We start from the raw sequence: 24,410 nt of genomic DNA on the forward strand, positions 1-24,410 counted from the left end.
CATTTAAATACTGTATAAAAATAAAGATACAAACATGACAGGTTGCTGCTTATGTAGCACTTTTGTAATGATGAGAAACCACTGCTAAAAACAAAGATACTGCAAAATCTGAATGAGTGTGTCATTATCTTGACAGTGTGTATGAGTCTATGCTCCTTAATTCATTATAATAACGCAAGTCTTGACTTTTTATTCCCTCCACCTCTGATCTCAATTTGATTTATTAAGAGATACAAACCAACAACTAAAATTCCACAACCCAGAAATCTAAATATATAGCCATTTTATGAGTAGAATAAGCTTTTCAAACTACATTTCATGCAGTTTTGCAAGGTCTGCTTTTCACATTTGAATGCATAACATTAATACTGACTATTACTTAAACCACAAGTACTGACAGTTCTTCAGTTCAGGCACTGGAGATCAGAGACTGCCACCACCTGCAGAAATATTTCAGAAATAATAACAATAACAATGACAACAACAACATTCAATTTATATACCACTCTTCAGGACAATTTAATGACACGCTCAGAGCAGTTTACAAAGTGTGTTATTATTATCCTCATGACAATCAACCTATGAGGTGGGTGGAGCTGAGAGAACTCTGAGAGAGCTGTGACTGACCGGAAGTTTCCCAGATGGCTTCAAGAGGAGGAGTTGGGAATTAAACCTGGCTCTCCAAATGAGAGTCCTGCCACTCTTCTTAGCCACTACACCAAACTGGCTCTCAGCATGTTCCACTTGGTCTCTACCAGTACCAAGGTTGCCAAAAAGCACTCCCCCCACCCTTGAAATACACATGCAATAAATTCCCTGTGTGCCATGGAACCCATGTTGCAAGCATCTTTTCAGTTATAGCACTAAGAAATGTTAATTGCACAAACAGAAAATAAGAGCTTAAAAATTGTTACAATTGGGGGGAGAGGGTTTTAAAGGCCTCTTTGATAGGGTGTGGTTCACAGGCTTTTTGTAACCAAATGAAAACTAAGCTGGAGAGCTACTAAGGCACAAATTGGTAATCTTTAAATTGGAGCTACTTTTATCAGTACAATGTGACTGAGTTGATATTCAGTGGCTCCAGGATGGCCAGATCTTCTTGTTAAAAAATGGGGATGTTTCTGGCTGGGGAATGCTGTCTCTATGGGATCAGGAACTGGAGCATCCTTGCCGCAAGAGCTGGTAACAATTAACTAGGCTGAGGTGAAATTGGAGCTGCATTTGGACATGAAGACTACCCCCACCTTGGAGATAATTGGGGACCAGGACCACTTGATGTAGCAGGCATGGCCAGGAATGGGAGGGTCTTTGCCTGGAGATTACCCAGGGAAATGGAGGTTTACTCCTTGGGCAGGTTAAGGAGGCAGCAACTGCAGCAAGGAGGAGAGCTGCCCTAGCCTGGTGCAGGGTGCTGCGCACACACAGGTAGGAGTTTAAAAGGCAGTGCAGCACAGCCTGGGGCAGGCAGAGGGAAAGTGAGGAAATGATTCCAACCATTGCAAAGGGAAAGCCTGGATTTTGCATTATACTGATTGTGAGCACAAAGGAAGAAGGTACTCTAGTCTTGACCTGCCTGCCTCATGGATGCTTTTTGGCTGTCATGGAGCATTGGCCACGGCCCAGCCGGCTGCAGCCTGCGATGCTCACCCTGGTGAGTCCTGGGCCCAGCTCTGACAGTGGCCGCAATATGTACTTAATGTGGTATAACAATATCAGTGTAATGGAATAGAAAAAATAGCAGATTTTTCTTTTAATATTTTAATGTCAGAAAAAATTCACCCATAGGATTGTGAATGATTGAAATGATTGTAAAATGGCCATTGTTAAATGTACTGTTGTGGAGAAATGTCTCTTTATGTATGGATTTTTGTCTCCCCAGTTTCGTTACTCGGATTCGCTGGATAAATTATTGATGATACTAGGTGCTTTCTTTGCAGCCGCTCATGGAGCTGCCCTTCCCGCCATGATGATTATCTTTGGAAATATGACAGATACCTTTGTTGCTTCAGGAGTTCCTCCAGGTAAGAGGTGTCCTGTGAACGATGTTCCATATACCACAAGAACGAAAGCATATATCCACTGGATAAATCACTCCTATGAAAACAATCAAAAGGTGCAAGGGCATAGGCAGCATTGAGTAAAAGAATGCAAAAAAAACCCCAAAACATCCTGTCCCTTTCCAATCTTACTTTGACAAAAGCTTCCACATAAATGCTCATGTCTTTCCTGTAGGAATGTTGCATAAGAGGAAAATTGGAGAAAAGATTAATTAAAGGTAACATCAACAATAAAGATAATGGAGATATTTAAAGGAAGGTAATTTATGTCAGAATTCAGACTCAAGCTTTGGCCATTGCAGCTGTGACTCCTGTTTTTTAATAATTTCCATCACACCTGGTAGAACTCCCTCAGCGAGGATTAGCTCTGTCTTTTCCAAATACATTCATCTAAAGAAAAGTCATATTCCAGGTAGGCATAGCCCTACCATCATTATTACCCAGCAGATTTAGTTTACCATCCTGCTTCCTTCTTTCCAAGCCTCCTCCCCATCCCATCTTGTTTAGTTCCTAGCCTCAGCAATAGCTTCCTTTTTGCTTTTATGTCTCGCCTTCATATTATAGATGGATTCTTTACCAGATAACGGTGTATATTCAGGTTATTTTTTCATTGACCTTGTGTGCTATATGCCATCAAGTCCTCTCTGATCCATGGTGACCTTATGAATGAAAGACCTCCAAAATGTCCTATCATTAACAGACTTGCTCAGATCTTGCAAACTGGAGGTCATAGCTTCTTTTATTTAGTCAAGCCATCCTGTTTTAGGTCTTCCTCTTTTCCTACCGCCTTCCACTTTTCCTGGCATTATTGACTTTTCTAGAGAGTCTTATCTTCTCATGATGTGACCACAGTACAATTGCCTCAGTTTTGTCACTTTAGCTTCTAGGGAGAATTCAGGCTTGATGTGATCTAGCAGCCAATTATTTGTCTTTTTGGCCGTCCCCATACATAGTAATGGGGACTACCATAGTTAGGATTGTCTTTAAGGATCTTTTCTAGTTCCCTCACAGCTGCTCTTCCAAGTCTCAATCTTATTATGATTCAGCTGTAATCCTGCTTTGACGCTTTCTCCTTTAACCATCATCAGTAGCAGGGTGGATCTAGGGTTGCCCATGATGTCATCACGCAGGGTGAGAGGCCTGCTGCCCGCATGGCAAGCCAGCTGCCCCAGCACCCGTTGTGCTGTGGAGCTGGTGGTGGCAGTGTGGGTGTACGCTGGGGCGGGTGGCTTAGTGGCTGAGCGTAGGGCTAGGAGGCCCTCCACGCAGTTCGCCTGCCCCGTGCCACCCGCACAGCAAGCCACCCGCCCCAGCACATGGCGTGCCGCAGAGCTGGCGGTGGTGGCGGCAGCGCCATGGGCATGCACTGGGGTGGCTGGCTTGTTGTGCAGGTGGCTGAGTGCAGAGCCGGGAGGTCCTGCGCATGCAGCAAGCCAGCCGCCCAATTGGTGGTGCAGGCGAGGGCTTCCCAACCCTGCACCCAGGCTCCCGCACAGCATGCCATGGTGCGCTCCCAGTGGCTGGCAGCTGCACCCGGTGCCCCCTCTTTGGCGGCGTTGGGGGCAGGCTACCCTCCTGCCCCCCCTCGATCCAGCCCTGATCAGTAGTCAAGTTTTCATTATTTTCTGCCTGCAACGTGGTGTCATCTGCATAGCTCAAATTGTTAATGTTCTGTCCACCAATTTTCCCTTCACCTCCTTCTAAATCTAATCCAGTTTTTCTTGTGATATATTTTGCATGGAGGTTGACCGGGCAGGGAGATAATATGCATCCTTGTTTGATGCCTTTGCCAATTGGAAACCACTCTTTCCCCCCATATTCTGTCCTAACAGTAGTCTCTTGTTCAAAGTACAGGTTGTGCATCAAAACCATCAGATGTTGTAGTACACCCATTTCTTTTAGCACTATCCATAGCTTTTCATGATCCGCATAGTCAAAAGCTTTGCTGTAATCTATAAAGATTCTTCTTTGAAGGTATCTGTCATCCTTCCATCGCTTTTGTATAGTTCTTCAGTGTATTGTTTCCATCTTTCCTTTATTTTGTCCTGATCAGATACTGTATTCCCTGTGTTGCTCTTTCAGCAGCCCGAGCCGTGGCTTGAATTCTCCTTTGATTTCCCAGATTTTGTAAAACAGATTCTTGTTTTTCCTCTTTTATTGTTCTTTTCTATTTCTATGCACTCAGTATTATAATGGATTTCTTTGTCTCTGCATGCAAGGTGCTGAAAAGTTGTATTTAGAATACTGACTCTATTTCTGTCATCTTTTGCTTTTGCTTCTTATCTGTCTTTAGCAATTTTAAAGAGTTTCCTCAATCATCCATTTAGGCTTCTCCTTTTTTTAGCTGCAGGATTAGTCTTTGCACATTCTTCCTTGATAATATCTCTGGTTTCAGCTGGTAGTTCTTCTGGTTCATGATCAATTAAACTTAGCACTGCAAATCTGTTCTTTACATGATCTTTAAATTCTTCAGGAATATGATTTTGGTTGTATTTCGGCACTATGATTCTTTTCTGGTGCAATCCTAAGTAGAGTTACTCCAGTCTAAGCTCATTGAAACCAATGGGCTTAGTATGAGTAACTCTCCTTTGGATTGTGCTGTTAGTGTTTCTCTTCAGCTTTATTCTAATTTTTCATATTAGCAACTCATGATTTGTATACAATCAGCTCCTAGTCTGGTTTTAGCACAGAGAATAGACCTTCTCCATTTTCTAATTCCAATTATGTTATCTATTTGGTTCCTGAATCAGTTACCTGGTGATTTCCACATATACAATCATCTTTTTGGTTGCCTGAAGTATGTGTTAGCAATAAACAGGTTGTTGGCTTCACAAAATTCTATGAGTCACTTTCCTGCTTCAGTTTGTGATCCTAGTCCAAATTTTCCAACAATGTTTAATTCTGCATTGTCTCCTACTTCTGTATTTTTGATTATCAGCATATCTTGTTTAGATGGATGATCAATTTCTTGGGAGCTTCCGGTTTGGGATCATGGTGGTCTGAAGCAGCTCAGGGAGCTGAGCTGTCCAAGTTGCTGTTTGTCAGGGCTGGTGGGGTGCCAGATTGCTCGCGGCCCCCTGCTCTCAGGCGGAGAGCAGGCAAGAACGCTTGAGACCCCAAGAGCATGTTGATCTCGGCTGAGGGAGGGTTCTGCACAAGGGACTCCCTCCCAGCCTTGAGGTCCCACTCTAAGAAGGGTGGCAGAAATCTCTGCAACAGCTTTGGAGTAATTGAGTTGGCATAGGATCACCGTACCGAAGCTTCAGTTACTAATTTGGACTAATTTGAGCATCTGAAACAGTGATTACAACCCAGAAAAGACCCGGCAAGGTAAAGATTGATATCTCTCCTACGAATTTAAAATGTGATCAGAAGACTTAAATTTAAGCAGAAAATTGGAGTGGAAAGTTTAAAAGGACTAATTAAGTTCACTCCAGTAAAAGAACGGTACGAAAAGAAGCCTTTATAAAAAAATTAGACGTGAAAAAAGGATTATTATTTACATACCTGAGGTTTAAAGAGATAGCAAACTGTGGGAAAGGAGAAACATCGTGAGAGAAAGTAGCTGTGTGACGAAGGGAGAGGAACAGGAAGTGCGTCAGAAACACCGAGCTGAGAGTCTAGAGCGGCCGTGAAGGGAGAGAAGGAAGAGGAAGTGCGCCATCTTGGAAGAGGGTAAGGGCAAGGCCTCATTGCAACTGGAAGTGTGCCATCTTTGAGAAGGGTAAGGGCAAAACTTTGGCTTAAAACCATAGAGAAAAGACGCCCGCCATTTTGGACAGTTAAAGTGCTAACTTTTGGATAAAATACCTGCAAAACAAGATTTTTAAATTTGCAAGTAAAGTATTTACGCCATGGAACTGCGGAAGAGAGCGGACTCATGGGAGCGGAGTAAATCAAGCCCCACAATGTCGAAAAAGGACTGGCAATCGGCATTTGATAATCTTGATAAGAAAGTGGTAGAAGGCAATAAAGAAATAAAAGACACAATACAAGAGATGATGAAAGATCTGAAGGAGACAATCAAATCTGAAGTGGCGGAGTTGACAAAGAGTATCGACGAGGTCAAGAAAGAGCTACAGATGATGCAGCAAAAAGTTAATGAGGTTGAAGAAAAGACGGAGAAATTAACTACTTCATTTAAAGCAGAAACCACAGGCTTGAATGAAAGAGTGGTGGTGATGGAGTGCAAATATATGGGGAAACAACTTAGATTTCGAGCCGTCCTGGAGGAGGAGGGGAAGTCTGCCGAAGAACAGATATTGGAAACATTAGCAGGATTTCTGAATAAAACCATGGAAGAGATTGCAAGTTACGTGGATGTGGCGTACAGAATTAATTCAAGATATGCAGCCCAAAAAAACTTGCCCAGAGATATGATTGTGCAATTTATTACTAAAAAAAATGAAAGAAGATATTTTGAGCAAGCAATTCCAAAATCCACTGGTAATTGAAGGAAAAAAGGTGAGAATAATGAAGGAGTTACCTAAAAAAGTTTTGATGGAAAGGAAAAAATACAGAGATCTGATTCAGATCTTGAAGGAGTTAAATATAAGATACAGATGGGAGATTCCAGAGGGCCTGAGTTTTGAATTTCAAACAATTAGGAGAACCATTAGATTGCGACATGAGATGGAGATGTTCCTGTTGGACAATGAGAAAGACTTTCCTAAAAGACCTAGAATTTGATTATGGAGTGTAAAGTAATTTCATGGAATGTAAACGGACTTAATTCACCTTCCAAACGCAAAACTATTTTTCATTGGCTATCCAAGCAACATTGTAATATAATTTGCTTACAAGAGATTCATGTTAAAAAACAAGATTTAAAGTACTTAAAAAACAATAAATTAGGAAAAAAATTTGTCGCTGCAACAAAACAGAAAAAAGGGGAGTTGTGCTATAAATTAAGGAGGAGCTGCAACCCAAAATGATATTTACAGTGCAATCCTATGGAGAGTTACTCCAGTCTAAGCCCATTGACTTCAATGGGCTTAGACTGGAGTAACTCTCCATAGGATTGCACTGTTAGTGACTCAGAAGCCAGATATGTTGCGGTGGAAATTATTTGGAACTCCCAAAAGACATTAATAGTAGGGATCTACGCACCAAATGGAGCCAAAGACAATTTTTTTAAAGAACTACAGAAACAATTAGATGGAGTGACTCATTCACAAATAATTTTGACAGGTGATTTTAATGGAGTGGTGAATCTACATGAGGATAAAAAGACGAAGGGAGCTCAAAAGAAAAAGGGACTATTGCCAAAATCTTTTTTTGAAATACAAAACCAGGAAAATTTGGAGGATGTTTGGAGAAGAAGTAATCCCAAAGCTAAGCAATATACCTATTATTCAGCAAGACACTCATCGCTTTTGAGAATTGACATGATCTGGGCTTCTAAGGATTTGGTAATATGGAATAAAGATGCTGAAATTATGCCTAAAGTAGGCTCAGATCACAATCCAGTTATGTGGAGATTTGGGAAATGCACTAAAAAATTCAGATGGAGAATTAACGAAGACTTACTGCAACATGAGGGCAATCTAGATCTATTACAGAAAGAAACCAGATTTGTTATACAATATAATTTAGATAAATATGTACTAATGCATAAAGTATGGGATACGTACAAAGCTGTCATGAGAGGTGTTTTAATGGACTTAAATGCAAGAGACAAGAAAATAAAAGAAAAAAGAAGGAAAGAAATTCAGGAAAAGATAAAAACCAAAGAGACCCAATTAAAGAAAAGACCGGGGAAAAAGAAATTACACCAGGAGATAAAGATTTTACAAGAACAATTAAGAGCAATGGAGAACAAAGAAATGGAATAGGAATTGAAGAAATTAAAGCAAAAGACATTTGAAGGAGCCAACAAGCCGGGAAAATATCTAGCCTGGCAATTGAAGAAAAGGAGAGAAAAAAGAGTGATAACTAAGATTATGGAAGAAGACAAGATGCTAGTGGACCAATCAGCCATAAGCAGAGCATTTTATAAATTTTACGCCAAATTATATCAGAGCAAAGCAGTAGATGTGGACAGTATTGATCAATATTTGAGCAAAATCAACTTACCAAAGATATCTGAGAAGTGGAAGGGAAAATTAAATGCTGAAATAACAGAAACTGAAATTATGGATGCAATACAATCGACTAAATTGGGGAAGGCACCAGGACCTGATGGAATAATGGCTAAATTTTATAAAGTAATGGCAAAAGAAGTGGTGCCTTTCCTGAAAAAAGTGATGAATGGGATCTTAAAGGGACAAAAGATTCCTGAAACCTGGAATGAGGCTAACATATCATTGATTCCAAAAGAAGAGCAGGATTTATGTAATGTCAAAAACTATCGACCTATATCACTGTTAAATAATGATTATAAGATTTTTGCGAAAATATTGGCGGAGAGGCTTAAAGAATGGCTGGTTGAATTCACTGCAGAAGAACAAGCAGGATTTTTACCAAATAGACAGATTAAAGACAATTTAAGGACTGTAATAAATGCCATAGAGTATTATGACAGACATTGTGAAAAAGAAGTCGGTTTCTTTTTTGTGGATGCAGAGAAGGCTTTTGACAATTTAAATTGGAATTTTATGTTTGCCACAATGGAGAAGTTACAGATGGGGAAAGAGTTCATGCAAGCGGTAAGAACTGTATATAAAGACCAATGTAAGCAATTGTAGTAAATGACGAATTAGCCAAGAAATTGGAAATACGGAAGGGCACAAGGCAAGGTTGCCCATTGTCTCCACTGTTGTTTGTCATGATATTGGAAATTTTATTGATGCAGATACGAGAGGACGATGCCATAAGAGGTATGAAGATTAAGGGATTTACATTTAAAGTTAGAGCCTTTGCAGATGATGTAATGGTTATTGTAGAGGACTCAATTCAAAACATGCCAAGATTGTTGGATAAGATAAAGGAATTTGGTGATTTGGCTGGATTCTATGTTAATAAAAGAAAATCCAAGTTATTGTGCAAGAATATGGTGAAACAAAGACAACAAGAGTTAATGGAAATTACCAACTGCGAGGTAACACATAAAGTAAAATATTTAGGAATAGAACTTACTGCTAAAAATATTGATTTATTCAAGAACAATTATGAAAAGCTATGGCAACAAATAGACAGAGATTTAATCAAATGGAATAAGTTGAATTTGTCGTGGCTGGGAAGAATAGCAGTAATTAAAATGAATGTATTACCACGGATTATGTTTTTACTGCAAACAATACCAATAATAAGAGACAATAAACAATTTGACAAGTGGCAAAGGAAGATATTGGACTTTGTATGGGCAGGGAAGAAGCCCCGAGTGAAGATGAAAGTTCTATGTGATGCCAAAGAAAGAGGGGGACTACAATTACCAAATATAAGACTATACCATGAAGCAATATGTCTGGTGTGGCTCAGGGAATGGGTGTTGTTAGAAAATCCTAAACTCTTAACACTTGAAGGATATAAGAAACTCTTTGGTTGGCATGCGTACTTATGGTATGATAAAATCAAAGCGGACTCTATGTTTCTGCATCATTACATTAGATGAAGCCTATACATGGTCTGGCAAAAATATAAAAAATATTTAGACGAAGGTATCCCGACGTGGGTGGTGCCACTGGAAGTTATTGACCCGAGAACAATTTACAACAGAGAGGAATGTTTGCCATATAAGGAGGTGTTGAAAATGGAGCAAAATATGATTAAGCTTAAAACAGGAGATGAACTATCTTCCCACTATGGATGGTTCCAATACAGACAGATTAAAGGCCTATATGACATGGATCGTTCAAAATCAGGATTTAAATGGAAAAATTCTGAATTGGAAGAAAGTATACTACAAGAAGGCAAGAAAATGATTTCTAAAGTTTACAAGATTTTGTTAAAATGGTATACAGAAGACAAAACTGTTAAAGTCCAGATGGTGAAATGGGCTATAAGTTGCAACAGAGACATAACAATGGAGGCATGGGAATACTTGTGGAAAAATACATTGAAGATATCGACTTGTACCAATATCAAAGAAAATGTCTATAAGATGATATATAGATGGTACCTAACGCCGAAGAAAATAGCATATGGGAACAACAAAATGTCAGACAAGTGTTGGAAATGTAAAAACCATGAAGGTTCATTATATCATATGTGGTGGACCTGTGAGGTAGCAAAGCAGTTCTGGGGAGATATTATAGAAGCTATGACTGAAATTTTACAAATTCCAATAAATAAGAACCCAGAACTGCTGTTGTTAAATCTGAAATTAGAAGAGATTCCCAGGCAACAAAGAACTTTATTATTCTATATGACAACAGCGGCAAGAATTTTATATGATCAGCAATGGAAGACGCAAGAAGTACCATCTATTGAAAATTGGATACAAAAATTGCTGTACATGGCAGAAATGGACAAAATGACGAGAAAGTTGAGAGAACAGAATCCAGAAGAATTTTTTAATGACTGGGGGAAGTTAAAACAGTGTTTGGAAAAGAAGTGGGACGTAAAGGGAGAATTATGGTTGTTAGATAACTATTAAGCTTACAGAAAGGAAGAGATACTGATCTTTACAAGAGAAGAGAGGAGATAAGTTAGAAATATAATGTAATTGATAGTTTGATATTAGGTTTTGCTTAATTCAATATATACTATCTATCTTAGTAGCATATTAAGACAGTTAAGAATAGAAAAGGAGATATAAGTAGTAGGTTTAGACAGCGGGTTGGAAAACTGTTGGAAGTCTTAGATTAAGGGGGGGAAGGGGGGAGAATATGGAAATGAGGGTTTCAATTGAAAATTTGTAATATTATTTTTTACTCACCCAATAATAATTTCTTTAAAAAAAAAATTCTTCTTGTACACTTGCTTAAAGCTTTTTAATTTCTTCCTCTTCAGCATCTGTAGTTAGGGCATAAACTTTAATGATGGTTATATTAACAGGCCTTCCATGAAGTCTGATTGATATTAATCAGCAAGACTTCACGTTGTAGCTCTTCACTGCTTATGCTCGCTATTACAGCAACAACATTTCTTTTGAGTTTTTCATTTCCGCAGTAAAACACTTTGTGGTTTTGTGCCTGAAAATGTCCTGAGTCGGTCCACATTAGTTCACTTACACCCAGGATTGTAATGTTTATATGTTCCATTTCTTGTTTTGAAATTTCTAGCTTACCTGGCTTCATATTTCTCATATTCCATGTTCTTATTATGTGTGTCACACAGCTTTGGATGTTCCTTTTGCGTCTGTTCACATCAGCAGCTGGACATCTTTTCAGCTTTAATCCAGTCCTATCCTTAAGAATAGCATGATTCATACTCGTCCTCAGCTCTTCCCCAGGAGCCAATTGAGTGCCTGGATGTTCTGTCTTCCAGCACTATGGCCGTTTTCACACTGTCTATAAATAGCGCGAGACTCACGGAAGGCTGCCGGCTTTCTCGCCTGATTTTTGACGCCATCTGTTTACAAAACGCCACAAACAGTGATTTATGGCGTTTTGTAATCGGATGGTGTTAAAAATCGCACGAGGAAGCCGGCAGCCTTCCGTGAGTCTCGCGCTATTTATAGATAGTGTGAAAACGGCCTGTATCTTCTTTCATTTTGGATTGTCTTAACATAGAGTTTTCAAAGTAAGAGATGATCAGAAGTGGTTTACCATTGCCTTCTTCTGCACAGTACTATCCAGAGTTAGTGGAAATGACACTATTATTGTCACTCTGCCAGTGTCAGCGTCCACTACTGCTACATTGAACATGAGCCAGTTTGGTGTAGTGGTTAGGAGCAGCAGGACTCTAATCTGGAGAGCCAGGTTTGATTCCCCACTCCTCCACTTGAAGCCAGCTGGGTGACCTTGGGTCAGTCACAGCTCTTCCAGAGCTCTCTCAGCCCCACCCATGGCCGTTTCCAGATGGCTTACCTGAAGCCACTCCATGCCACAATGTTGTGGATCATGCCGGGGAAAATGCGAAATATCGCGTTTTCTCGTGCGAGTTTTGTGCGACGTCGTGCAAAACTCGCACGAGAAAACAAGATATTTCGCATTTTCCCCGGCACAATCCACAACATTGCGGCATGGAGCAGCTTCAGGTAAGCTATCTGGAAACAGCCCATCTCACAGGATGATTCTTGTGGGGATAATAATAACATACTTCTTTAAAATCAAAGAGCTGTGCTCATTTTTAAAAGGTAATTCAGTCTGAAGCCCCAAGTTGTAGACATTCTTATTATCCTGTTCCATATACATTAAAAAGCCCTTCAAACAGCTATCTGCTTTTTTTGTTAAGACGTAGAATCCTTTGAATTATTATTTGCTTTATTTTCCAGGAACTTTTTCTTAAAACACTGTATGTAATCCAATGGAAATAGCTGCTCTTTAATAGTGTAGTCCTAAACTTAGTTACACCTTTCTAAATCCATTGGTGTTGATGAGCTTAGAAGGGTATCACTCTGCTTAGGTTGGAACTTGTTCTAATTATTTTAAAATTTCTTACCAGAAGTTAAGAGTAGCAATCTCTTAACAAAGCCTTCGTTTCATAAGAACAAAATTGAATTTTGTACTGCTTTAAAGAAGGGGTGGCACCTAGGGGAAATTACTTTGTCTCTTTCGGCACAATCCTAAATAGTGTTATATTCTTCTAAGTCTGTTGAAGTCAATGGGCTTCAAAAGGTATAACTCTTCTTAGAACGGCACAGTCTCTTTATTTCTCAGTATATCTATTTGCGTATCTAAATAAAGCCTCTAAAATTTATTGTTAGTTATATAAATGGAAAGAAGTCATAATGGAAACTGAGGAATATAGAATGTAGAATTATAAACTTCATAAACAATGATCTTGCCATTCTTGGCACCAGAAGAGTACAATATATCTACTCACACTATCTTTGTTTATCTACCTAATTATGAAGAATTTCATGTGATGAGGACTGCACATCTCTTTATCCTAGATGACCTTTTAATTAGACTCTCTCGATTTCAGAACAAGAAGGAGTTGGAGGGACCTTTGGTATACATCTGTTATTGAAAAGTTGCTAGAATTGTACAATATCAGAAATTACAAATTTGATGAATCAGCATATGAAATCCTCAGGATATCTGGGAAGAACGAATACATATATAAAGCTAATCACTGTGGTCTCTGTAGAATCACACATAGGAATGATGCTTGCACAGGCCAACTGCAGAAAATTCTAGAGCTTATAGCTGGTCCCTGTCCCCTCTTACAGTTTTCCCCACCTTTGAGTCTCATAAAGAAGAAAGGTCATGCTTCATCTTTCACATTTGTCTTTGTCACTGTGGAGAACAGGCATTTGAGAGCTTCACTCTTCCTCTTTGTTTCTTTGAAGTAAATTCCTCACCTTCTAAAATTATCTCTGAAGGATGCCGGGCTCTGCGCTCCTTTTCTTAGCTGCAGGGATCTAGAATATCATATATGCCCACCTACAGCATCTAGGCACCATCAGAACATCACAATGAAGCTACCAGAAGAGATATCCATAGGTTTGCCAGTGCTGGATGGAGAAATTCCCAGAAATTTGAGGGTGGAGCCTGAAGAGGATGGGGTTTGAGGAGGGGAGGGACCTCAGCAGAGTATTACCCCATACATTCAGTTTTCCAAAGCTACCATTTTCTCCAGGGGAACTGATCACTGTAGACTGGAGATCATCTATAATTCCAGGAGATCTTTAGGTCTCAACATACCCACTCTTCCCCTTTTACTTTCTCAGCCTTCTACATAGCAATGTTTGGTTCCTGAAGATCATTTTTAAGACTTTGCTATCTATATCTATTTGCGTATCTAAATAAAGCCTCTAAAACTGATTGTTAGTTATATAAATGGAAAGAAGTCATAATGGAAACTGAGGAATATGGAATGTAGAATTTTAAACTTCATAAACAATGATCTTGCCATTCCTTGCCATTCCTGGTGCTGTTGTGGCCCACAGTACCAATTCCAACACACCACTGGAACCTTCTTCCCACTTTAATTTCAAATCAGAAATTCCATATGAATCATCTCCAAACCATGGGCTTTTCCACACACCAAACCTAACACCGATATCCACAATGTTGTCTTGAAACATTTTAATTTGGCCTGGTTGAGGTTGTTCCGCACCATCGGCTTTTTTTTTTTAGTTGTGCCTTCGGGTTCTTCTCTCCACACTCCTCCGATATCCAGGTTTTGGCACTGCAGTCATCACCAATGCCATCATCAGTGGCGTCACGGTGCACTCTTATTTATTTGTGGCCCATGTGCTGCATCGATGCATCAATGCGGCATTGGCAATTGGCTACTGGTTCTGCATATATCTAATTTCTTAAACGGCTTCTGCGTATATCTAATTTCTGAGACAGTGAAATGATCTATTCAATTCAAATAATTTCAGCAGGCACATTTCTGTTTGTGTGCATGTTTTTGGCTAGATAGCATAGTTGAACGCGTGCATGATAAAAACCATGTAATGCAACTAAAATCTAAGTGTAGCCTTTTTTAAAAAAAAGGAAAGTAAACTGCATAGTGTGAAACAGAGTCATGCAATGTAGCAATAATGCAATACTTTAGAAAGTGTTCCAAAAACCATGTTTCAAAGGAGGGGAAGGCGTGGCGGTGCACAGGAATTCCTTTGGGATAGCCTCATCTCCAGAGAATTCAAACGTTAAAACATGACGCAAACACTGGGAACTAAGTTACACTTTTATCTCCAAGGATTTCCCACTCTGTGCCTTTGCTAGTAGTGAGAAGGAAGCCCTAAATCAGGAAAGGAAACCAAAAGTTCTCCTCTCACACAAACTTTTAAAAATCTCCAATTTTAAACTTCTCCATGGTTGTATTGTGAAAAGTTTGAGCCACTCCAGCAATGCAACAATGACACATTTTTTTAAAAAAAAAATTAAAATAATGAAGGAAAAGAAGCCCTAAACCAGAAAAAGAAATCAGAAAGTCCCCCCCCCCCCACACACACACTTCTTTAAATCTCCAGTTTATTCAAGGCTGCATTGCTGCAAAGAAAGGTTCAGCCACTCCAGTGATGTCGCAATGCAACAATGCCACATTTAAATTAAAAAAAAAACAGAAAGGAGAGAAAAGGGAGGAGGAAAGGAAAAAGGAGCGTGGCAATGAAATCAGAGCTGGCCAGTCATGGAGAACTGGGATGGAAGGGGGGGGCAGAAGAGAAGGCAACAGAAAAACCTGAACAGAATGATCCCCACAGAAAAATGCCAGATAGACAGTGGGTTAAAAAAAAAAATGGGAATATGCACTGTCAAAAAATCCAGCTGAAAATCACAGAAACACTAGAGTCACTGCTGGTGGCTATAAAACACATAGAAAAGAACATGGAAAAGTCAATGTACTATCTGGTACAGACCATTGAAATTAACCCTTCTGGGAAAACCCTATGCCTTGAGAGATGTGAACCCAGTAGCATCTAGCAAAGATTTAATACTCTGCTACAGCAAACAGCTTCTGCATATATTTAATTTCTGAGACAGTGAAATAATCTATTCAGTTCTGCAATGTTTAGATCCTGTATTTTTGTGTCAGCGCTAGCCATCGCTGCCACTGGGTGGGGCGCCGGCTGGGCCGGCCCTGACGTCAGAGGGGTGCCAGGGATGCTGCAGGACCCTGCTCTGTGGAAGGAGGGGCGGTATACCTCACCCAGACTCCCTCTCAGTCCACTCACTGGTCTGCTCAACCTGATCTGTTTACCCTCTGCAACCTCCACCATCACCTCCTCCAAGAACTCTCCTCCAAGCCTCCATTCACGCTCCACTCCACCTCCACACCATCACTCCTTACTCACACCCACCACCCCAGAGCTCTTCCCAGCCAACCTTTATAGGGCTTCCTTTCACTGCCCCGCCCTCCTTGCAGGCCCTGCCTGCCAGGCCACACCCCTCCTTGGCCTCCCAGCATTAGCCTGGGCTGTCTCAAGCTACAGCAGCTGGGGTAGCTGGCTGGGCTCCCTGGGTCAGCAACAGCTGTGTCTTGTAGGCTGGCTGCCATGCCTCTCTGGCTGAGCAGATTGCTGAAGGCAGGCCCAGCTGTGGCCCCTTGGCTGGCTGCCCAGCTCTTCCCACAGAGTGCCTCCAGCAGCTCCACCTGGAGGGGCTTGGCTCTTAGCATCTCCTGAGCCAGGTTACTGCCCTCTAGCTGGGGTGTGGTTCTGGGCTGTTGTGATTGCTTCTCCTCCTTGGCTGGTAAGGGCTCTGTTTGGGCCACTGCTGGGTCCCTATTCCCCCGGCCTTTGCCCTTTCCCCCTGGTCTGTTTAGCCCCCTATCCTCCCCCTGGAGGGTGGGACTAGCTGGTCTCTCCCTGCCCCTCCAGCCCTCTGAGGCTTTGGCCTTCTGCCCCTTCCCCCTGGTGTAGGCAGGTTCTGGCCCTGGTTGCCGGCTGGGACGGCAGGGCAGCTGTCTCCCGGCTGCCTCCCCTGGCATCCTCCTGGCAAGGCCAGGGGCTGAGGCTCAAACCCCGGACATTTTGTTTTTACAATCTATAGATTCTGTAATTTCTCTATTATGGAGAAGTTATTGATAATGTTTGTAGGCCTTTGGCTAAAAGGTAAGAACCACCAATTACATTCCATCCCTTACCAAAAATAATTGAGCATATGTACAAAGCTAGACAGGAAGGTGACTTCTTCCTTTCTTCACACCTTACAGCCAATTCTGTTGTCAAAGCATTTATCAGACAAAACTCCATCCATAGACAAAAAATGTTATCCCTATATACTATTACTACTCAATACAGAAGTTACAAACTATTTAATAAAGTGCTAACAGTGAAGAAATAACTTCTAATAAATATATACAATAGAATCAATACACCATCATACAAATCTATACATATACTCTAATCAGCCAATAAATATTTCAATTTACCATCAATAAATAACAACCAGAGTACAATTGAGTAACAATTCAATGGCCAACAGGATCTACCATCAATAAATAACAACCAGAGTACAATTCAGTAACAATTCAATGGCCAACAGGCTCTCAAACATCAAACGTACATTCTGTATGCAGAAGCCAATAACTGTTCCACATCAAGAGAGTCTGTAATATAGACCGAAAAATATTCCTGTTCTTTGCTGCAAACAACTCCTTCTACAATACTCCATAGGCAGAATGCCTGCAATCCTTGGGGTGGTCACACTCCTGGAGGAGTTGCTCATAGTTTGCCCGACAAATCGCTAGCTGAATTTGTTTTGTAGTCAAAACTTTTTCAAGGGCAACCATCTAATTGGCAGGGAACCTTCAATTACATCGGAAGTACCTGGTCTGGTTTCAGCAGAGACAATGTCCGTAAGCTCCATCCATGTCAACACTAGAAAAGAAGCACTTGCCAGTAATTGATATTGTGGTCACATTCCTTACCCTACTCTGAGCTCTGAAGGGTAGTTGCCGCCTTAGTGGCTGGGAGAAATAGCTGAGGAATGAGGTCTAACTCCTTCCCATCATGTGATCCAAAGACAAGAAAAAACATTAGTGTAAAGAAGAGTGCCTCCAAGACTTCTAATATTTTCTGTGCAAGTGAAGATCCCATTTGTGACTGCACAGATAACCACTTGATGAATATCAGTTACAGGTAAGTGCAACTATATTTTCAGCTGATTTTTTTTTAAACAGAGGAATTGTTTTTTAAATGGATGGATGCGTGGATGCAAATTCAGGAGGAAATAATAGGTTCCAATGATGAGAAAGGAAGGTAGTGGCCAAAATGAGGACCATTATGAGATCGTTCTGAATACAAGTAAGAAACATCATTGAATTGTTACAGATTGTTAAGCTACAAATAGTAAATTAACATGCAAGTAGGACTCTGGTAACAGACCACTGATGGGCTGCAGGATGAGATAGAAATTGCACCAACTCCATGCAAAAGTTAATTATTGGTTATATATTTTCTCATTGGATTTAATTCATTCCCTCCCTTTTTTCTCTTTAGAAAACTTTTCTTTAGATAATTTTTCTAAGAATCCACTTGAGATCCTTGAAGAAAAGATGACCAGGTACCTGGATTTTTTATGACATCTTGATCTTTTTTGTTTCTTTGGTTATGCAAAGCCAGGCCCATGTGGGTAGGGTAAGCTGTAGTTGGTCACAGAGAAGAAAGCTTTGATGGGTGGAAAAAACTGCAGAAATGGAGTTTGCAGGTTTGGGTTTTTTTAAAGGGGGGCATATTTGCGGGGCCAGTTCAAAGGCTGAGGGCACTCATGCAGGCAAAAAACGCACAAGAGACATTGCGTAGAGAAAAGAGTCTACAACTTTATTGGTTACAGTGATAGGAGCACTGGCTCTGCTTAGGGTGCAGATCTCAGCATCAGCTGACCCACCTGTCAGCCGATGACCTCTCACCCCTTCAGCCCACCTGCTGAAAGGAGAACTGTGGGATGACAGTTAGTGGGATCCACAATGGGTGGTAGCCCTACATGGTTCTCCTGTCACCTGGAAGCAGGCAGTCTCTGGCAGTTCCTGAGCTGGGCTAGCCACTGCCCATGCCTTGTCCAAGATCCCTTATGGGGTTTCCCATCTATGGGGAAACTGTGCATGCAGGCCCTGTTTCCCCCACAAGGGGACCCATGCCCAATGCCAAACCGCCAGCCATAGTAACAATTTAATATTATGGTGAAACTGAACTGAACACATTGAAACACCCTATCATCCCAAAGTTGTGACGAGAATTACAAAGTTTACCATAACAAGCTAAACCTTCTATGGAAATGCTGAATACCACCTGAGAGGACTTTCAAACATAAACTGCTGATAAACTATGAAATTAAGCAGTAGTTGGGAGGGGATTGCTGTTCAGAGTACAACTGTGTCATGCTCCGGCCAATTCCCTCCTTTATAGAGGGAGGGTGGAAACTTCTCTTCTCAGGTTGGGAACTAAGTCCCGCCCTTCAGCTTCGGGAGCCTCACTGAAGGAGCCGGCCAAGCAGGGGAAGCCAATCTGCCCATGCCCATGCCTGCAGCCCCCACAAACTCCACCCCCAGTGAGTTTGGGGCTGGTTGCTTCCATTAATATGCAGAATGTCATAGTTCTTTGATGAGGATACTAGGTATGAGATAAATCTACTTTCTCACTGGCATCACTGGGTTATTATTTACAGGGTTTAGTCTAGATGTTTGTGTTAAGGGATGGTAATCCATGGCACTTTGGACCCTTTTAATTGTCTGGTTCCACAGAGATAATATGAGGTGATTTGAAATATTGCTATATTTGGTGAGAAAAACCTGATCTGCAAGCATATCCCTCAAAGAAGTAATGCTGAGAGATCTAGTTAGACTGCAAAGAGGCTGTCCCAAAGTTCTGTTCTTCTTTCCCTTCTAGGGAGGAAGTAGTTATCTATCTATATAAAGACAAGTGTCCTGACTGACTCATCAATGCCCAGCCCAAACCCCTGGACATAGAAACATGAAATGTAGGGAGAACATTCCTTTCATGATGTAAACACCCACTAGGAAGGGATTTTAAGAAATTTGTCCCTAAGGGGGTCAAAAGGGGTAAAATGTGTTTTCCCAAAGGGATACAGCTTCCCTGTGTGGCTGGCAGGTGCCCGCCCAGCTTGGCCACTCTTCCCTGATTGGGCCAGCCTTTCAAGGACATTTGCATATGTGGGCTGATTGGGGCTCATAACATTCCACACCTCATCCCCCCACAGAGACAGTTGGAACACAGAGGTCATTTGCATATGCGGCCTGATTGGTCCTCACCCCCCCCCCCGACACCTACACATTCTAAACAGTATGCAGTTGCTACTGGGAATCATTTAATGTGTCCTGAGGTAAAATGCACCTCCCAGCCTTCCCCTAAAAGTTTATAGGGTTGCCCATAAGTATTATAACTGGATTTAAAGTAGTTAAATACTGTAGCGAACCACGGGTATCAAGCTAGTATTCTATATGGAAGGCAAAGACTACCTAGCAAAGGGTAGAGCATAAACTGCACTGGCAAAGTGCCCTGCAATAAATACTTTAAAATTTATGAGCATACTTCTGTTATTCTCAATACTAGCACATTAGTCTAGCTAGCTGGAAATGCATGGTGGATGGCAGCTGCTCACAGGGGCCGTAACATGGAAATGCCATGTCATTCCATTAAACTGAATGGGGTCTATCCAGTTTTGTGCCAGTGTTGTCCATGAAAGAGCTAGGCTGGCACAGAATAAACCATTCCTGCCTGATCCTGGGGAACCGTGTGATCATCATTTCTATATACTATGACTCTGAGGTAGAACTGCTGCCTTGGGATATGTTTCTGAGTGGCAAGATTAACCTATAACCAACTATATAAATATGGGAATGTTAAACCATGTTAAAGGACGAAGTGTCCATTATGTGAGTTGGCCTCGCCTGTCTCATCCCCACCCTACCCCTGCTTCACCTATTATTCTGTCTTCTTTTTCCTCTTTCTACTCATGTTCATTTCATGTGCCTTCTTAACTCTTACTTTTCTCTTCTTCTCTGGGTTCCCCCAGACTTTGGTCATTTGGTCACTAAATCTGTACAACTGACAGCCAGTACTGTATAGTGGTTTAGAGTGCCAGATTAAGACCAGGAAGACTCCTCTTCAAATCCTCACTGTACTCTGAAGCACATTGGGTGACCTTGGCCCAGTCAATCTCCCTCAGCCCAATCTACCTCACGGAGTCGTCGAAAAAACAGAATGGTGAGAACAGAACTGGGCACGATGCCATGAATTTCTTGCGGAAAGGGCAGGATCAATATCTGTTACACAGAAATGTGATGAATAGTTTGTCCTTTGTCCCTTTTGAAGAGTTAGAGCGTACTTGCACATGACAGAGGAATACGCACCTTGAATAAAAGGCATGCCCCAGCTTGGCTATGAAATCAGTTAATCATTGTAAATGTAATGAGGTCAGTTTCCTGTGGTTTAAAAAAAGTCCACAGGCATTCAAAAAGGAAGTTGAAAGATAAAGAGGTATAGAAGATTATGACTGCAACATGCACTTGCCAGTTGCTGCTATATACATAGTATAAAACTTAATGGTATGTATCATCTAAAATTATCTTGGAGAGGAGACGACTGAGAGGTGATATAGTAACTAGGGGTGTGCAAAAAAAGAGTAGAAAAAAAAGAGTCAGTAATAAGGAATTCCTGAAGTAGCTTGCTGAAGCTGCGAATCTCTAGTTTGACCCGCTTAGGTGTGCTCCGTAAAGATTCAGAGCACACCGACAAACTACCCCCCCCCCCGCTTATTTCAAATGATGGGAGGGGGAAGAGGGAACCCCCTCCTTTCCCTCCCATCGGGTGAAATAAGCCACAAGGAGGGGGGAAAGTTCAAACCCCACCAAGCAGATCAGCTGCTTGGCAGGGTTCGTGGCTGGCCCTTTAAACTCCATCTGGGTCGCAGGTGAAGTGTGGAAGGGCACTTTCCAGCTGGCTGGAGGAAGGGGGGAGACTTTGAAGGGAAGAACGTTCCCTGTGCTGTTTGCAAACGGCGGGGGAACCTTCTTCCCTTCCAACTCTGCCCCTTTCCAGCTGGCTGGAGGAAGGCGGGGAGAGTTAGGGAAGAACTCTCCCCGCACTGCTTGCAAATGGCATGGGGAACCTTCTTCCCTTCAAACTCTGCCTCTTTCCAGCTGGCTGGAGGAAGGCGGGGAGAGTTAGGGAAGAACACTCCCCAGCAGCTGCACTCAGCCGCTTGTCATGGAAACCCCTGACAAGTGGCTGAGTTGGGGATTTAAATGTCCCTCTTCATGCCACTGTGCAGCAGCATGGAGAGGGAAATTTAAACCCTGGTAGGCTGCACTCAGCTGCTTGTTGGGAAACCTCTGACAAACAGCTGATTGGCAGCGTTTAAATGTCCCTCTCCCTCCTGCTGCGCAGCAGCATGGAGAGGGACATTTCAGCCCCTTGGCCCGAAGCTTCCGAAAGCTACACAAATAGCTTTGGGAATCTTTGATTTGGGGTTTCTGAAACGGCCCAGGTATGCTGGGGCCATTTCGGAAATCCCGAATCTTTGTGAATCGAGTCCAATTTGGGTATTTTTCTTGAATTGGAAACCCGAAGTGCACACCCCTAATAATAACCATTTTCAAATACTTGAAGGGCTGTCATATAGTGAGTGAATGGTGCAGAGTTGTTTTCCACTGTCTCAGAAGGTCAGACCAGAATAAATGAGTTGAAATTAAACTACAAGAGTTTTCATCTAAACATTAGGAAGAACTTCCTGACAGTTAGAATGGTCTCTCTGTGGAACAGGCTTCCTCGGGAGGTGGTGGGCTCTCCTTCTTTGGAGGTTTTTAAGCAGAGGCTAGATGGCCACCTGACAGCAATGCTTATTCTGTGAACCTAGGCAGATCATGAGTGGGAGGGCAGGAAGGGTTACATCAACATTTAGTTCTTGTGGCCCTTTCTTACATGCCCAGGGTCATGCCAATCACCACTTATGGATCAGGAAGCAATTTTCCCCAGGCCAGTTTGGCTAGGGATCCTGATGGTGTTTTGCCATCTTCTGGGCATGGAGTAAGTGTGTGGAGGGGGGGAGGGATGTAGTTGTGAATTTCCTGCATTGTGCAGGGGGTTGGACTAGATGACCCTCAAGATCCATTCCAACCCTATGATTCTATGAAAATCTTATCCTTGAAAACATAAATTACATAACAGGATCCATTTGTTCTCTTGCACCTTCATCATAAGGTACTTACACACTGCCCATTTTCTTCAACAATGGGTTTGCTCATTTATTATTATTGTTGTAATCATTTATTTAATTTATAGCCCACCCTCCCCCGCAAGTGGGCTCAGGGCGGGTTACAACAGTATAATAATACAAAGATAAAACATTTAAATATATTAAAAACATTAAAATCAAAGTCATCGATATGTACAGTCAAACTCCAGATGGCAGCCTCTTCTACTCTTCCCAACATAGCATAAACAAGGGGGGAGAGGGGTTACAACTGGTGTTATCACTGTGACCACATATGAGGGGGTAGGTGGTTATGTAGCCCCCTCCAGCAGGAGACCTGAGAATCTCAATGCCATTCCTCCCAGACCATTGTGTCCCCATCTTTCCCCTGTGATTGATACTCCCATTATTTAAGGAGTTGGGTTTTTTTATGACTTCTCCTAGGTGGGAGGATTCTTTTTCTTCACACCCATGGCTATCTTTGAAGGAGCATCTCTATCAATATGAATCTGTGTGGCAAATCCAGTCTTCCTATCAGGGCTTTTTATCTATCCCTTTTCACAGGCTCATTAAATCTAATGCTGCTCAAACTCAAGCTTTTTCGGTAGCAGCCCCCACACTGTGGAATAGCCTTCTTGAATTTGTCAGATAGGCACCCACTCTTTAAAGTTTTAGGGGAAGTATAATATAGAACTATTGGTCTTTTGAATATGGCATTGTATTTTTTTTGTATGAACTGCCTTAGGAACTTTCAGTTTAAAACTTTCAGTTTAAAGAAACTTTTACAAGAAAATAAATCCACAAAGCAGACATAAATCTGACAAGAGCAAAGAGGGGAGAAACTAATGATAATTGGACAGGTGGGCAGATAACACAGCATTAAATCCCCTCTGCTCCACGTCTCTTGGTTCACACCTGAAAGTTTTGTGTTATCCTTCATATTGTTGAAGTAGCCTTTCCATTGAAGAAAACAAGTGGTGAAGGGTTTTCAGACAATGGAATGATACGTACTTGTGAGTACTTTTGCCAACTGCTCCTGTTTACTCAAAAGCAAAACTCTCTGATTTCACAGGCTTTCAATCCCTAGTAAGTATGTGTGTGGGTTTGTACTCTGTTATCAGGTCCCTGTTTTTGTTTTTTGATTGCAACTTCTTGTGTGCTGTATCATATACTATTACAATGTGATAACTGCTTTATTATGTATATATTAAATGTACTGTCTGTTTTTGTGATTATAAGCTTGCAGACAGAACAAAGTACTCCTAAAGTCAATTAGTCTCTCTGATGCTACAAATGAACACACTACACTTCACTTTGCCTCTTTAATTTTGCATTTGTAGTTATGCATACGACTATTCAGGAATAGGGGCTGGTGTTCTTGTTGCTGCCTACCTGCATATTGCGTTTTGGACACTGGCAGCAAGCCGACAGACCAAAAGAATTAGGCAACGTTTTTTCCATGCCATTATGCGTCAGGAAATCGGGTGGTTTGATATGAATGATTCTGGAGAACTAAATACTCGACTTATAGAGTGAGTATATAGTTTATGCTTGGCTTTCATGTTTTCTTCAAAAGTTATTCATTTTAATTTTGGTTGAGAGCTTGGTTTATTTTTCTTAAAGCAGAGCTTCTTGTATATTAATGAAATTTTAGGGGCTGGGGAGCTTTCAAGTAAGCTCCCAGTATTGTGTGTTTTGT

At 41.5% G+C, this 24,410-nt stretch overlaps 1 protein-coding gene across 2 annotated transcripts in view; it reads left to right on the forward strand.

Annotated features, from left to right (window-relative positions):
• LOC129337963 (phosphatidylcholine translocator ABCB4-like) overlaps window positions 1-24,410 on the forward strand; it is an 88,693-nt gene that overhangs the window by 4,476 nt on the left and 59,807 nt on the right. For both annotated transcript variants that reach the window (XM_054991990.1, XM_054991992.1), the window contains exons 4-6: window positions 1,880-2,021; window positions 18,001-18,064; window positions 24,052-24,243. In XM_054991990.1, coding sequence (XP_054847965.1) covers window positions 1,880-2,021; window positions 18,001-18,064; window positions 24,052-24,243 — 398 coding nt within the window. The remainder of the gene's footprint in view (window positions 1-1,879; window positions 2,022-18,000; window positions 18,065-24,051; window positions 24,244-24,410) is intronic.

Source organism: Eublepharis macularius, chromosome 11 (assembly GCF_028583425.1).
Source record: "Eublepharis macularius isolate TG4126 chromosome 11, MPM_Emac_v1.0, whole genome shotgun sequence".
Lineage (NCBI taxonomy): Eukaryota > Metazoa > Chordata > Lepidosauria > Squamata > Eublepharidae > Eublepharis > Eublepharis macularius.